The following is a 16,675-nucleotide window of genomic DNA, read 5'->3' as shown; positions in this document are numbered from 1 at the left end:
CTTTATTTGTGGGCTGGCCATTCGTTGGTTAATTAAAATCTTTTCTTAAGTAATCCTTTCTAACCTTTCTTAGACATTTCATTTTTAATTGGTTATCTTATCCAATTCCAAGTCTTCAAAGAACCATGTCTAAGCTGATTACTCCCAAATCCATTTCTTCAGGCCAGACCTCTCTTATGCTTCAGACTCAGTATCCAACTGCCAAGTATACATGTTTATTGGGACATCTCCCAAGAACCTAAAAATAAGGTAGATTTAGAAATATCTCACCGTCTTCTCCCTCACTACACCCCTCAAGCATGTACCACCTCCTCTTCCTGGTGAATGACATCACACTTTCCCAGTGCCCAAGCAGAATCTGAGTAGTTATGCTTGTGTCTTTTCTCTCCTCTCTCTCTGCAATGTCCAATGAATCACCAAATCCTGTGTTCAACTCTTAAATATATCTTACACAATTCTCCCCTGGTAAGTTGCATCCTTATCTGTACTCCTACAGCATCCTGTTTTACTTCTATAATGGCATTTTTCAAACTATTGTGTTTATCTGTTTCTTTCTTTCTTTTTTTTTTATTAGAGACAGGGGTCTCACTCTATCTCCCAGACAGGAGTGCAGTGGCACAATCATAGCTCACTGTAATCTTGAACTTCTGAGCTCAAGCAATCCTCTCACCTCAGCCTCCCGAGTAGCTAGGACTACAGGCTCATGCCACCCACCCAGCTAATTTTTTTATAGAGACAGGGTCTTGCTCTGTTGCCCAAGCTGGTCTCAAATTCTTGACCATGGTCTCCCAAAACAGAGGAATAACAGGTGTTAGCCACTGCACCTGGCCTGTTTGTGTTTTCTTACCTGTATTTTCTATTAGATTGTAGGCACCATAAGACTAGGAGCTGGGTGTGCTTTATTTATTTATTTTATAAATTCATGTTTGCATCCTAATAACACAAAAGCCTGACATCTGGTAGGTGTCTAATAAGTAGTTGTTGAATAAACAGATATTCAATTTATTTCAAGGAAATTTTCTACGGATAAACTTGAATAGATATCTTTTTTTATGGGATAGTGCATACACATACACACAAATACATTTCCCTATTTATGATGCTAACAGGAAAGAGAGTAAAATATCTCTCTTTTCAATTGAATTCTGACCTTATAGTTAATATTTTCATTTTGATCCTGGATTATTTAGCTTACCATATCCTTTTTTTTAATGCAACTACACAGGAGCAAATCATATTTAAATGAGAGTTTTGTTAAAATGGGTAATAGTGTGTGTGTGTGTGTGTGTGTGTGTGTGTGTAATTTATTTAGGGAAAAGATATCTTTACAACTTAATTACATTTTAACATTTCTTTATTATCTGAAACCCAACTGCATACTCTTTCCCCCACTAAGGCATTCCTTTATGACTGAGCTAAGCTTGGCTGAGTAAAATATGTATGACTTTCTGACAACAGGTTCTAAGCTCAGTACTGACCCCAATCTTTCTCTTACACCTCCAAAGGCACACCATGAAGTAATTTAAAAGGCAAACGGTCCAAAGGAATTCATGGTGGCTAACAACCTATGCTATAGACTGGGGAGCAAAGCAGGAGAATAAGTGAAATCTCAACATTTGTTAACCCTCCTGGGTTTTCCTAAGGTCTTCCGAATTCTTCCTAGATATTCATTCTTCAAAACTTGGCCCTATTTCTCCAGGAACTCTGAGAAGTAAGCGGATAGCACAGGAACAATGTGGAGTGAAATAATATAGCCCCCATTCCTGTGGAAAGCTACGATTCTGCAAATGCTTTGGTCTCAGCTGGCAGGTCCGGTAACACCTGCTTTCTGAATTCTTTGCCTACTGATTTCTGAAAGTCAGAAGGCTGGTATTGTGGGAAGTACAATATGGACAAAACATGCTCTTGTCTCTGGCTTATGGCCTTGAGACAGGGTGAGGGGGAGAAACTGGGGTTGAAGAAGCTATTATTCTAGTGTGGACTACTCTGGTCCAGGGGTTTCAAGTGAGACACAGTTTTTTCCAAAGAGTATCAGGAACAGCCTGAGCCACAGCACTCATGTTTAAGTGGTCTGCTTTTTTTCAAAGTAAAAAGAGCACTTATATAGTCTGTTTTACAAGTTCTTTCTGTTCATTCTGTTATGCTCTATGCCCCTCTTTTCTCGACCAAGTTTGCATTTATAAAAGTTAGTTTAAAGTTTCTGAGAACTTTTCCTCTTGCTACTCAGAATTATATTTCTCCTTGAAATTTACCATGTGGCACTGTAGCCCACAGTAAGGAACAACGATGGCTCAAATACAAAGCCATTGTACCCACACTGCCCACTCAACATGACCCTGTCAACTCAATGAGAAGATGCAGGGACATTCAGTTCTGTAGTGACATCCAAGAGGCTTCCAAGAGGACTCACCTGGAATTGTTTCTCTAGCTTTGTTTTGCCTGTTGGTCCAGGAATGAGGAGTGCATTAACATAGGCATGAATATGACTGTCCAGCACCTCAGTTTCTTTACTAAGTATGGCCTCAACCAGTGCATCATGAATGAAGACATATTGCTCCTGGCAAAAAAATGACAATAAGAAACATTACTTCAAGTTTTCCTCATATGTATCTACCTACAAACATAGTACCTTCCATTGACAGACAAGGAGAGTTTTAGAGAATGGGGGAAGATCCACAAAAAAGATTGCTTACTAAACCTGAAAAGAAGTCAGACAGAGGAAAGGAAGTGGTCACAGAAGAAAGAACCTCTTCTCATTCCTTACCTCTGCATTTATTCTGCATTGTTGGCAATACACAATAGGGTAGGAGGCAGGAAGAGTTGGCAAGGCAAAGCAATGTCCTCTCTGCCTATCCTTCAAACTTGACACCTCTACACTTTGTGAGAGGGCTCTCCTGACTTCTATACTTCTGGTGGGCCTACCCCTTCTGGCAATGCCAACTCTCCTTTTTACTTGTCATATATAACTTAACTCAATTTTATATAAAGTTGTTAATAGTTCTCTGATATTTCATATACGGAACTCTTCCTTGGTTTTGTATCACCAGAATGTCATTTTTTAACTTTTATTTTAAGTAAAGGGGTACATGTGCAGGTTTGTTAGACAGGTCAACTTGTGTCATAGGGTTTGTTGTACAGATTATTTCATCACCCAGGTATTAAGGCTCGTACCCATTAGTCCATTAGTTATTTTTCCTGATCCTCTCCCTCCTCCCACCCTCCAACCTCTGAAAGGCCCCAGTGTATGTTGTTCTCCTCTATGTCTCCATGTGTTCTCATCATTTAGCTCCCACTTATAAGTGAGAACATGTGGTATTTGGTTTTCTGTTCCTGTTTAAGTTTGCTCAGGATAATTGATGGAAGGAAGGTTGGTGTGGTTTCGTTTTGAAGCCCACTCAGCCATGTGTTTTTGATTGCTTTCAAGCTGCCATTCATAGGTTTCCATTTAAGTTCATTTTTATTTAGAAATAGTGAAGATAAAATGCAGATTTGCTGACATTGTTCTGTCACTTATGGGTAAACTATATGGGCTTAAAATGGATATAATTTAAGCATAATTTATATATTTTTTTTAAAAAAGAATCCATTCATCCACTATGTGTATGAAGAACTTGAGATTTTTGCTAGCAAGGGTGTGTGTGAACCACTCTACTTAGACTTCTGCTGTATCTTCTCTGTGACCAGTGTCATTTTAAAGGGTATTCCCTATTTGGGGTCACAAAATAGACAAAATTTACCTGGCTCATTCATGACATAGCTGCAGTTACTGGTGTTATGGGTTGAATGGTGTCCCCCTGCAAAGATATATTAATGTTCTAGCCCCCTGATAATTCAGAATGTGATTTTATTTGTAGAAAAGTTTGTTACAGATGTAATTAGTGAAGATGAGATCAACTGGAGGAGGAGGATAACTGGTATGCTTATAAGAGGAGGAAAATTTGGTTACAGAAACAGACACGGAGGGAGACAGCCAAGTGAAGACTGAGAGTGGAGTTGTGCTGCCACAAGCCAAACAATGCATGGGGCTACCAGGAGCTGAAAGAGGCAAGGAAGAATCTTCTCGAGGCTTCTGGAAGGGCATGGGCCTGCAGACATCAGAACTATGAGACAATAGACTTCTGTTGTTCTAACTCACCCCGTGTGTATTACTTTGTTTTGCAGTCCTGGGAGATGAATACACCTACATTTTAGTGACGTTTCCATACCTTAGATGAATAAAGTTATCCTTTTAAAAATCATACCTCAGTTTGTACCAAATAATTTCTTTGTGAACGGATGTGTTTTAAGAAGCCAAATATGTTGACAGTTCCTTCGTGTTGAATCTGCTGCAACATACTGTCTAGCACAATATACGTGCCTGTTCTTCCAACTCCAGCACTGAAGAGAAGACAAGGAAATAAATATTTCAATGTTAAGCATAAAATAAATTTGAAAAATAGATCACTACTGGTTGTCATGTTGATTAACTTCCTTCTTCAAGCAAGTGAACCACACAATAAATTTAGCAATTCAATACTGTAAACAGTTTAGTAGTTAAGCATAATGCTTTAAACAACAAATTTAAAAGTGCCCTTTCTAATGTTTTGTCATGTGTCTAATTGCAAAACAACTTCACTATTTCTGTTGGAGATTTTAAAATTTTCAAAAAAAGATATTTATTATTCATTGTATATTGTACGATGAAAATATTATGTATCAGAGTGTGGCAAACAGACATTTAATCTGACAAAATGAAAGCTTCAGCTTCACCAAATTCTGAAAAGAGAAGGTCCCTAGGTCTACGTTTCCAGGTAGACACGTTTGTAAAGGTTTCCGCGTTAATGGGAAAAAGAATTTGATAAAGCTTTCTGCTGAAAATATCATTTCAGTGAGATTGTGAGGAATAAAGCATGACTTCAGTTATTTCTAAAGGGCCATTATCTATCGACTTCTTCAAAGCCTCTAGCAGAGGGACAGAATTCACAGACAGGGATTCTTTTCAAATGTTCCGACAAGTAGGAAGTGCTAGAGTGGAAAATTAGCACCTGCTCTGCACAATAGCCTGGTCCTTCTCCGTTTGCTAGGAAACAATCCCTGACCTTCAACACTATTTTTCTTGCATCTTCCTGTTTTCCTCAGTTTATAATCAGGCTAACAGATTAAAAAACCTCAAGATGGGTCTCTCAAATTTAACTCCTGAGACGGTAATTAGAATGTGTTAGGTAAGCTATATGTCAAAGGCAAACACTTGCTTCTGTAAAAGCATGCTGCTTTGATAACAATACTTCACATAGAAACAAATTTGACTTTTGTGATCACAAGGCTTGGCACACAGTCAGCACTCAATAAATATTAACTGCTATTATTATTTTAACTAAAAACATTAAATAAGGATGTTTAACATATTTTTCCTCTTTCATTGAAACATCATTATTTCCATTTATCAATCTGGTCTTGGAAATTAAAAAAATCTTGGCAACAATGAATTGACAATACATTCAATATAATGCATTAGAACCCAAGAAAATGAAAAAGGAATTCTGGTCCCAGAGTGTTTAAAAACAACTTAAATATATTTTGCCAAATTTCTCACAATTTGTGTGCTTTGGCTTCTGTGATGCAAGCCTGGCATAATAACTCTAAAAAAGGCTTTTAACTCCTAGGGACAGGGGCTGTAGCTCAAGCATTTTTATCCCATGCTGTTATATGTTGAGGTAAATACTGGTTTAACAACAAAAACATTGTTCCACCTGCCTCAAATAGTTAATAAGCTGAAATCCAGTTGAACAATTAAATAAAATAATCAACATCAAAAAATATGTGGTGCTTAGAAATATTCAGCCATCCAACTCTGAGTCTGGCATGTTCATTTCCTACTGATCAATACTTATGAAAATGAACATATAATTTCATCACCCTCACTTCAAGAAATCATTCCCATTTTGGCAAAAGCTTTGTTCCACTGATATCTTTTCTGCAAGTATAAGCAGTTCTATGGGTTTAGAAGTACATCTCTGAGACTCACCTGCAGTGGACGACAACAGGCCCCACTGCATGGCGCTTGGCATAGGCTGCCTTTCTCACAAAGGTCAGCACCGGCAGGGAGTACTCTGGTACTCCCATGTCAGGCCACTGCGTGTAGTGATACTGTGTGACTACACGTCCACTGGGTCTTCCTTTCTGGGAGCCCTGGAAAAGTTCAGACAGTTAATAACAGTCAAACACACACACACACACACACACACACACACACACACACACACACACGGTTCTTAAACAGCAAGTCAGGAGTTATAGCTTGATTTGATGTTGAGGGTCCATAATGAACGAAAAAAAGTAGAGTGTCAATTGTGATCATTAATTTTGTGTCCACTTGGCTATACTATAGTGGCCCATTGTTTGGTCAACACTAGTCACAGAAAATGTTGCTGGAAAGGTATTTTTTTTAGATGTGATTAACATGTAAGTCAGTAGACTTTGAGTAAAGCAAATCATAGTCCAGAATGTGGGTGAGCTCCATTCAACCACGTGAAAGCTGTAAGAACAAAGACAGACAGGTTACCTGAAGAAGAAAGAATTCTTCTCCACAGTGCAACGTAAAGATCCTGCCAGCATTTCCAGGCTGCCAGCCTGTCCTACAAATTTAAGATTTGCTAATCCCCATGATCGTGTGAGTCAATCCTTAAAATTATAAATCTCTCTATCTCTCTATTCTGTTGGTTCTGTTTCTTTGAAGAACCTGAGTACACATTATTCTTCGTGTTTTCTTTCTTTTTCTTGTTTCACTCTCCACTCTTTTTAGTTGAATGTTGGGATCATGTCAGGGTCATCCTATGCAGTTGCCACACAAGATAGGAATTTCTGTTCATGCATCACATTCACTGTAAACATCAGCAACAAAACCAGTCTGGCTCCAAAGCCACAGCGGGCATTTAGAGACTTGAAAGAAACCTTTAGGACTGACAGCAGCTGTGATAAGAATTTTTTTTATTTTTTTAATTTTTTTATTTTTATTTTACAGAGTCTCACTCTGTTGTCCAGGCTGGAGTGCAGTGGCACGATCTCAGCTCTCTGCAATCGTGATTCTTGTGCCTCAGCCTCCCGAGTGCGCACCACCACACTCGGCAAATTTTTGGCCTGTTATAAGAATGTTTAATTCCTTTTAGTTATATACTTTTTACCCTTTCTTGGCTCTATCACTCGTTCACTTAAAAAATGACCAAATGCATTGTTCACTTCATTATGTCCTTCATTTGTTGATTCACCTTTTTTATTTTTGTGTTTCTTAGAGAAAAATTCCTCACAGTATAATAGGCAAGCACTTGCACACTCTTCTGAGTGACCAGAAAGTTCCCGTACTCCTCACTCCCATCGGCAGGCCAGTACTGATCACATTTTCTCTGCAAAAGAAAACGTAGATGTTACTTCTGTATTTCAAATGCTCCATGTAAAAGTCATTCCCTGAAATCAGTAAAGTTCTGAGATAGTGACAGGAAAGGACTCCTTCACTCTTCTAAATGTTTTATTTTTTATTTTTTTACAAGCAATTGAAATTAGTTGTGGAGCAGCCTAGGGATAGAATCTGAGAGTTGAACGAGACCGAGATGAGGTAGCCTAAATTTTCCCCTTTCAGATGAGGCAAGTGAGTCAGAAGATTCGGGTTACAGAGCCGAGACTAAAATCCATGTCCTGTGAATTAAAATCGATTTCACTCTACATTGCTTTTCAATGAGTCACATTTACTTCTCTCACAGAATGAAGAATGCATTTAAAAGGCAGATAGCATGATTTGTAATGAAACCCTTTGACTAACAGTATTAACAGTTTCCCTGTAGCTGTCATATTTACTGGAAAAGAATATCAACTAACTCCCAAAACTTTGGCTCCTTCCTAATGCTGACTCTATTAAAACTAATTTAAAGTACCTCTAATTAGTTTTTAGGGGATGATATAACAGATTGTCTACATACCCTTCCTTTCTCCACGAGGTTTGTTATCATGACAATAACTTCCACGTTATGTTCCCATATCATTCTCCAGAAATCTTCAGCTGTGGATTTCAGTGGGCCTTGGGCAGCAATATAAGCTTTTGGTCTGTTGTAGCCCTGAAGAATTAAATGATAAATGTTTCCTACTAACTGATTTATATGTCATCTTTAACTGTACAATACCTAAGTTTTTAAGGTCAGCACACTTTTTCTATAAAAGAAAACCATAAAAAATAAACTTGAGAAGTTGGAGAAATTTGATGGTACTAACTAAGATAGCTACTCTTGGTTAGAAAATACTCTTGGTTAGGAAGCAGAAGGATCCCTATCACTTTTGTAAAAAAAAGAAAAAAAAAGCTCTCTTTGCTTTGACACAACTATAATTCTGTGCATTTGCATTCCAAGTGTATTTAATCCATTTGCAGTCCACTTGTTATGCTTAAAATCAAGTCTTTAATAGCACTGCTTTGAAATATATTTTAGGCAATGGGCTCAGATGTCCACAGCAGCTAAAAAAGCATCTGGAGTGTAACCTCCTAACTCCAAGGTACTGAGAAGTGCTAATCATTATTAGCAACTCATCACTGTGTCCCAGTTTGTACAAGATGTTTTATGAACATAATATGGATTGGCTGTTTCCCCACCCAAATCTCATCTTAAATTGCAGTTTCCATAATTCCCGTGTGTTGTGGGAGGAACCAGGTGGAAATAATTGAATCATGAGTGTGGTTTCCCCCATGCTGCTCTCATGAGAGTGAGTGAGTTCTCATAAGATCTGATGGTTTTAAAAGGGGCTTTCCTCCTTCACTGGGCACTCATTCTCTCTCCTGCCGCCCTGTGAAGAGGTGCCCTTCACCATGACTGTAAGTTTCCTGAGACCTCCCTAGCCATGCAGAACTATGAGTCAACTAAACCTCTTTTCTTTATAAATTACCCAGTCTTGGGTATTCCTTCATAGCAATGTCCTTCATAGACTAATACAGAACATGAACTTTAATCTTTCATCTACACAAAATGGAAGCATCAACCCTGAGGTGGAGATGAAGAACCTAAAGCTCAGAGGAGTGAAGGGGCTTTCCAAAGTCCCACAGCTAGCCAGTGGCAGAGATGGGATTCAAAATCAGTTCTAACTCCAGATCTCATGTTCATTCTGACATGCATATTTCCTCCGCAGGAAGCAGGAAACAATTGCCTGTAACAAAGCCACTTTATACTTATGTACTCATTTATTTGAATTCGGTGTTCCACACAGTATTAACCTGAAGCCAGCTAGACTGAGAGGTGGGTGGTAGGGAAATAACTGAGTTCCGCTGACATTCAGGTGATCTCAGTGAAAAACCAATAAGTTAGTGAGTGGTGTACAGTCTCTGGAGAGTCCCAGTAAGTTTCACAAAGCTGGGTATCCTGAGGAATACCCAAAATTATAAAGCTTGATAACTGGATTAATAATCATATTGGCCTTTTAATCACTACTACTATGGACATTTTTTTGTTCATCTGCTAAATGCACATCACTGTGCCAGGAGTTAATGGAAACTTAAAATAAGTATTCACCCTGCTCTTCACATTTAAAGAGTTAGAAACCTTTCTGAATCTACCTATTCTACCCTGAAGGTACACTCCCATCATGAATTCCTTTCCTCACTCAGGAGATAAACCAAGTAAAATAGCTTGAGTATCATTCAATATGAAATGTTTTAGCCACAGGCTCTCTTAAAAATTATTTACTGTTAATTTACCATTTTTATTCTCTATCAGATAACATGACATTAAGCACTAGTGTATGTATGTATGGTATTTTGGTATAATAATTCAGTCTAATATAATTTCTACATAATTTTCAATTAAAACATGCTTACATCAACATAATTGGCATTGATGTAATCAGTCAGTTTGCCATCTTTTTCAGCAAGCTGTGCAAGCTTAACCCTGCTATGATCATCTGTAATACAAAAAGAATATATTTCATTGTAGCACAGACTACTTTTCAGCATAATGATCATTCATATTTGCATAATAATTTATTTCATACCATTAAAATCAACGCAATAAATCACTTACTTTAATAGGCTTTGTGGGGATACAGAGATGACAAAGATAACAAAGACAAATATAAAAAGAATCTCCACCTTCAGGAACATTTCAAAGGTAATAGGTGAAACTAGGGTATATACACAGGTGTCAGGTGAGAGGTGTAATGTAGTAGAAGGATATAAAAATAGAAATTGTTCTGGTTTGAGATAAAAGTTTCTATAGAGGTTGACGTCTGAAGTTGGTCTCTTAGATGGAATTTTAAGGTTGGTTACAAGGGCTGTGAACAGTGGAGAGCTTCTCAAAGAGACGGAAACGTGATGGCGGGCGGTGGGGTGGGGCTCACAAAGCTAGGGAAGGATGAACAGGAGGCTGATGAAGGAAGAAGAGACAGAGGAGAAAGCCAAAGGTTCCCTAGCAAGTTTATGTGAATAGTTACAGCAAACAGCTCTTTCAGGAGGAGCCTCAAAGAGAAACTGCTTCAAAAGGAGGCAGGAGAACAGCTGGCCAAGCACAGAGGAGGTAGATAACACACTGCCAATTAAAACAGGATGGATGCAAAATCTGGTAATTGATATACGGTATAACTACGGGAATTCAAAGTATGATTAAAGGAGTTTAAGATTAAATTCAGTTCTACAGAAAAACTATATTTATTTGGAAAAATAAAGTATTACTTGAAGGAAACACGGTAGTTTCACTGGGAAGATTATTCTTTTCAAGGATGAAGAAGTGAATACAGACCAAACCATAACAAGTTAAAGAAATACTCTGGGATATGAAAACTCCTGTGATGGTTACAGGTCATACTGATACAGGAATGTATGTGCAAATAGATGTATGGCAACTGACAGATGGGTCTCAAGGTCAGGGTGATCTACTTTTGTAGTTTGGTTTTAATAGTTTTAGAATTTCTGGATTGTTTATCTTTATCTCTAAAATAGGAAAATTTCCTATCTTGCCTGGTTGTTTCAGGGATTAAATGAAATAACTTATTTACAGTGCCAGCCACATAGTAGGTGTTCATCAAATGTTAATCTCTGTCCCCTCCTTAATTACCTGATGGGTATGTTCTATTTAGCTTGTAGAGGAAAGTCTAATAATTTTATCTCAAGAAGCAGGTGAGTTTTATGTGTAGGCAGGGAAGACGCAGTTCAGGAAGACAAATATAAAGCCCTCTACTAAAAAATAAAAATCAGTGTAAACTCTGTGGAAACAAAGGCAACATCTGTACAAACTATATAAGAGATCATGATAGTAACAGGGAAAAGAGTGCAGCTCCATCAGTTTTCAGAACTAGAATGAAACCAGAATTTAAATAACCTCGTTGGTAATACCACGCTCCTATGAAGCCAGGAAGGGCCACACCACTGAATATATAGAAAAGGTACAAGTAGAATGTTTATTTGTTCGTTCATTCGTTTGTTTGTGGAGTAGGGAGGGAACATGAAGATGAATTTTAGGAGATGAAGGGGAATATAAACAAAAATAATAGGGAATAAATGCAACCAGAAGTGCTGTAAGAAGATAGAAGAAAGACAGTAATTTCATACAGAAATATTAGGTAAAATTGCACTAATGAAAAAAGCCAGATAGCTGCTCATTGAAGAGAAAGGGAGAGAGAATGGCTAAGAAAACAAAGAGAAAGAAAGAATTAAAAGAAAGAATCCAACTAATTCTTTGTAAGACCCCAGAAAGAAAGCCAAGAAAGGGAGGAAACAGGTAAAGGTAGAAGAAAAAAGAGAAAGTTGCAAGAAAATGTCATTCGGTTGGTAAATTCACGCAGAAGTAAGCAAATCCTAGGTGAAAATAGGACCAAGTCGTATATATAATGGCAAAAACCACAAAGGGAGATGTACAGTCCGTGAAAGAAAACACAAAAGAAAGAACTGGATTAAAATTCTAAGTTTGTTTTGTTTAAATGAAACAGATGTTATTAATTGCTGAAGGAATTTAAGTCAGAGTAATATAATGCTACATATTATCTAACACAAGTCTTACTATTCCCTGATAAAAAGGCCCCGAAATAGCCACATTAAGGTCAGCTCTCAGATGACTTCAGGACATTTTTAAAAGGGACCAAAATGGCAATGATATTGAAGTCAGAGCCAATTTAAGAATATACTTACAGGCAACGATATTTATGTATCGATTCTTGTGCTTGTTGTCTGGGTGGTTGGAGCTGTCTGCTGTAATACCTAAGTCAACAGTACAGCTCTGCACTTCCTGTAAAAAATTATATGTAAACCATTTTAACACACATTCTTTCAAACAACGTGCCTTAAATTATAATAAGGAAGACAAAACAAACACAATAATCTATCAAATGAAATTTTTTAAAATGTTACAACTACTTCTTGGCTAAAAGAAAATGCAGTGAAATAATGCCTTACCTGGTAAAACTCTTTCAGTGTCTAATGAGGGAATGAATGCCAAAAAAGTAAAGAAATCAAATTCCACAGCACACGACAAATGAGAAAAAAAAGCGTTCATATTAGGTTTACAATGGAAAACTATGATCATGCAATAAATAACATTTGTCAAATACTAACACAACAGAATGTTTCAAACAGTTGCATGCAAATCAAAATGTCTAATAATTTGGAACTTTAAGATTATGTAAAAGAAAAAATCACACTTTTAAAAGGAGATAGTGACGTCATAATATGATGATTTTAAAAATGCAGATGAGAGGAACCACATATTTCATGATACATTTTGTCATATTAGTCAGATTGGCTAATATCCAAATTTTATTTTATTTGATCGTAGTAGCACTATTTGAAACTCTGAATTAGTGGTATGCTTTTTTGTTTTTCTTTTTTGGGGGGGTTATTTAAAAAAGTAAACAGCTTCCTATTAGGTGGTTTGTAACAGATTTAAGGCTATCAAAACATTAATCATTTCCTAAAAATTTTAAAAGTCATACACACTACATCATTTTGTAACAAAATTTAGATAGCATAACCCTTTAAATATTTAATTAGTAGATCTTTTTGTTTAAACTTTAATAAGTACAGAAAACTGATTTCTGCCAATTTTTTTATGAAAAATGAGTTAATATGCCTTCAGAAATATTTTCTAACTATATATATCAGTTCAGAATTTATAATTATTTAGTATTATATAATAAAATAAAAACCTTGTAATTTCTGAGAAAGTCAATAACCCAAATACAAATCTGATTCATCAGCAAATGGCCCAGTCTCTCTCCACAGAACCTTTTAAGGCTTCTTTTGCAGCAAGTCATTCTGAATAATTAAAAGCAATTTGATGTATGAACCACTTAAAAGGTATAACACTATTAGTTACTAAGCTAATTATTCAGTTAATGAAAACTTTTCTTGAATCAGGCAGTGAGTTAAAAGAGATGGAATTAAGAAAAAACTTTTAAAGTGAAAACATGAGGTTATGTTATTAATTTAATTATTTTGGACTGCTTAATACTATTCAAAATGATTTTATAGTTATGAAAACCATGAATCTGCATATGTTGTCAGTGACTTATATTATAAATTGTCTATTTTTTCTTATTTTGTTGGATGTTAGCCTGATAATGTCTATCAGTTAACACTGAAATTAACATTGAGTTAACACTATAGCATGCGTAACCTCTAGTCTATCAAAATAATAAAAAATAATTTGATGTTTTAGACATGTAATTCTTTATCTTAGTACTGCCTCACACCGCTTTCTTATTCAATGTAGCTATGATTCAGATTTCTTTTAGAATCAAATAAATTGGCTTCTATTATTTTTAAGTTAGTAAAAACATATCATACCTCTCTTTCTTTTGATTTCTTAAAGCTTTCTAATCTATAACATTTTGCCTCCCCAAATAAATCATGATGAGTGTGAGTCCTGGGAAGCAATTGCTGGGTGCAGTGGGGAAAGAAAATCAGGAGAGAGTGGATATTATGATTAGGCTCACAGCTCAAAGTACTTCAAAGAGGGAGGTCCACAGAGCCACTGGGGTTAGGAAAGAGGGAAGCAAAAATGCAATACGAAAGCTCTCTAGTCAGGAATGGCCAGAGGGGAGGCTGAAGACTGCTTGCCTGCTCACAGCTACAATAGAAAGGATACGAGTTTTTAAATCACGAACTTTGCTATTTATCAGTTGTTAATTAAGTTCTATGAAGTTTGATTTCATCAATAACACGAATAGAAATAATAACACGTAACTCCCAGAAATGGGTGAAAGTTGAATGTGAAAGTACAAAGTCCAATGACATATAAGAAGGTGTTCACAAAGGATAGCTTTTATTTTTGTGGTTTTTATTGTTACCTTTGTGCTTATAGCTCTCTATTTTGAAAAATCTACTTAGCTGATAGTTCAGTGGGCCATGATAAATTTGCAGTAAATTTCTCTGCCCTTCTATCTAAGAGTATTTTAACAGAATATCATTGGAAAAACTTACTGATTTTGAAGTTCAAAATTTTTTTAGAAATGCGTATTTTCTTGAAAAGAAGATACATTTTTTACCTGGTATAATGAAAGTGTTATCTAAATGCTTTTGCATACACTGGTGTACAAATCACAGTTAAGAATTTTTAGGTAATTTGGCTGGAAATCATGAAATTTAGTAGTTTAATATAATTTATATAATTTAGAAAATTAAAAAGGATCACTGTTATTAATCCAGATTTTAAAAAGAATATTAAAGATTTGTACTTTATGGAAGAAAATGAACAATTTTTTCTTTTTATTTTTCCACAAGTACAACTTGGCTTTTAAAATAGAAAACTAATTTTCTAAATTATATGGTAACTATAACATATCTCCTAAACACATATGTAATCATGGAACTAACATTTTTACTAGAAATGCAAATGGTTTCACTATCTTTAGGTCAAGAAATAGTCTATTGCTGACTCTTTTAAATATACTATTTTCTATATATTATTTAAAATAGACATATTAAAATCATACCTCAAATTCTTCAGTAAACCCACTACTTGCATGTAAGTCTGCAACATGCTTTGGAAAGTGCTTTATTGGAATTGCTCCAACATCATCTACGTGAATAAAAAAATTGTGTTAGAAAGCATAATTTAACAGAAATAAACGTTCCTGTTATTTATAAAGTAGCTTCTGAAACAACTTCAAAGTTCAATTATTTGTATAATTCTAACTAAATCTCAGCATTCAGTTGTTAAGCAACAATTATCGATTTTCTCTACATTTATTATCAATCAAAACCTGTATTTCAGAAATCTGATTTGTTCAGCAATCTCTTTTCCATCTATACCCTAAAGATAAAATCATTTATTTTCAACGTTAATTTATAAATACCACCATAGCCCCACTCCTTATCAGTGGACTGCATCTTTTGATAGACAACTTTCTTTAACAAGCCTGGATGTTGCATGTAAATTCTGAGAAAAAAATGCAGAAATAATATAGTTTCAATTTTACCGTGGACCAAGCATAATAGTGCAATTTCAGTTTTATAAAACTGTACAATTTAATGTCTTACAGTCAAATAGTCAGATGTTTACATTTGAAAACATTTTTTCCTTCTCTCTATAAATAATAGAAAACATTTATATGTCAAATATTCATTAAGGATAATGTCAAAAGCCTTTGGGACTTTTAATCTGTAAAATTTCAAGAATTCTAACTTGAAAATATGCTATGTAAACAAAGTCATTGGATCTGTTAATTAATTGTGAAGGGGCCAAGTTATTTTAACTGGCTCTGATTTTTTTTTTTCTTTTCCTGGAAAGACTTTCTTAGACTGAACATATTACTAGTTCATAGTATACAATTTTACAAGTGATTTTTCTGACAAGGAAACATCAAACACATTTCACTAGGAACAGTTATTTATATCAACAGATGTTCAGTATTTAGGCCATCTAATATTTTAAAGCTTCAGTTACCAAGAATTTGCTGATAAAAAAAATTGGAATCCATCTGTTCTCTCTCTTAGATGAGTGGATCTGAATACTAAAATTGAATTAGTCAGTCAAGCTTAAGAAACACTAGACAAAGGTGTAATTCTACCTTCACACTTATAGAAGGATCTTGCTTAGAAGAAGCTTTTAATAATTAGATAAGAAAACAGAGATGATTTGTCACATGGAAGTCATTAGTCTTAGTAAATGTCCTTCAAACCCCTTGATGTTATCCTGCACAGCTAACCTCCTTTTATAAGTAGACTACTACCTTTTATTGACAGTCAGGTATTTTGGTAATTTCTTTTATTAATTGGTCTGCATGTAAGTGAGACTAACATTCATTTTGCTTTCTGATTTTTACACGAAAACATGCATATTGAGGTGATCAAGAGGGAATCTTTGAGAGCTGAACAAGTGAAATAAGGAAATGCCCTTGGATCACCACTCTTTTGATTTTCAAAACAGGGCAGTTTGGATCTCCTGGGCTAGGTTCTGATTTTGCATTATTTTATTTATTAAAAACAAACCATGGGCTGCGCGCGGTGGCTCACGCCTGTAATCCCAGCACTTTGGAAGGTCGAGGCGGGCAGATCACAAGGTCAGGAGATCGAGACTATCCTGGCTAACACGGTGAAACCCCATCTCTACTAAAAATACAAAAAATTAGCCGGGCGTGGTGGCGGGGCCTGTAGTCCCAGCTATTCGGGAGGCTGAGGCAGGAGAATGTTGTGAACCCCGGAGGCGGAGCTTGCAGTGAACCGAGATTGCGCCACTGC

At 36.0% G+C, this 16,675-nt stretch overlaps 1 protein-coding gene across 3 annotated transcripts in view; it reads right to left on the bottom strand.

Annotated features, from left to right (window-relative positions):
* Positions 1 to 16,675, bottom strand: part of PTPRZ1 (protein tyrosine phosphatase, receptor type Z1) — a 193,437-nt gene that overhangs the window by 15,335 nt on the left and 161,427 nt on the right. For 2 of the 3 annotated variants that reach the window (XM_025380029.1, XM_025380031.1), the window contains exons 15-23: positions 14,929 to 15,014; positions 12,392 to 12,412; positions 12,128 to 12,224; positions 9,827 to 9,909; positions 7,950 to 8,084; positions 7,245 to 7,379; positions 6,005 to 6,168; positions 4,242 to 4,377; positions 2,411 to 2,557 (exon numbers count right to left, since the gene is read on the bottom strand). In XM_025380029.1, coding sequence (XP_025235814.1) covers positions 2,411 to 2,557; positions 4,242 to 4,377; positions 6,005 to 6,168; positions 7,245 to 7,379; positions 7,950 to 8,084; positions 9,827 to 9,909; positions 12,128 to 12,224; positions 12,392 to 12,412; positions 14,929 to 15,014 — 1,004 coding nt within the window. The remainder of the gene's footprint in view (positions 1 to 2,410; positions 2,558 to 4,241; positions 4,378 to 6,004; positions 6,169 to 7,244; positions 7,380 to 7,949; positions 8,085 to 9,826; positions 9,910 to 12,127; positions 12,225 to 12,391; positions 12,413 to 14,928; positions 15,015 to 16,675) is intronic. The other variant, XM_025380032.1, reaches the window with a different exon arrangement.

The sequence above is a fragment of the Theropithecus gelada genome, chromosome 3, assembly GCF_003255815.1.
Source record: "Theropithecus gelada isolate Dixy chromosome 3, Tgel_1.0, whole genome shotgun sequence".
NCBI classification, from domain to species: Eukaryota; Metazoa; Chordata; class Mammalia; order Primates; family Cercopithecidae; genus Theropithecus; species Theropithecus gelada.
The sequence above is the reverse complement of the archived record's forward strand: the minus strand, read 5'-3'. Positions and strand labels throughout refer to the sequence as shown.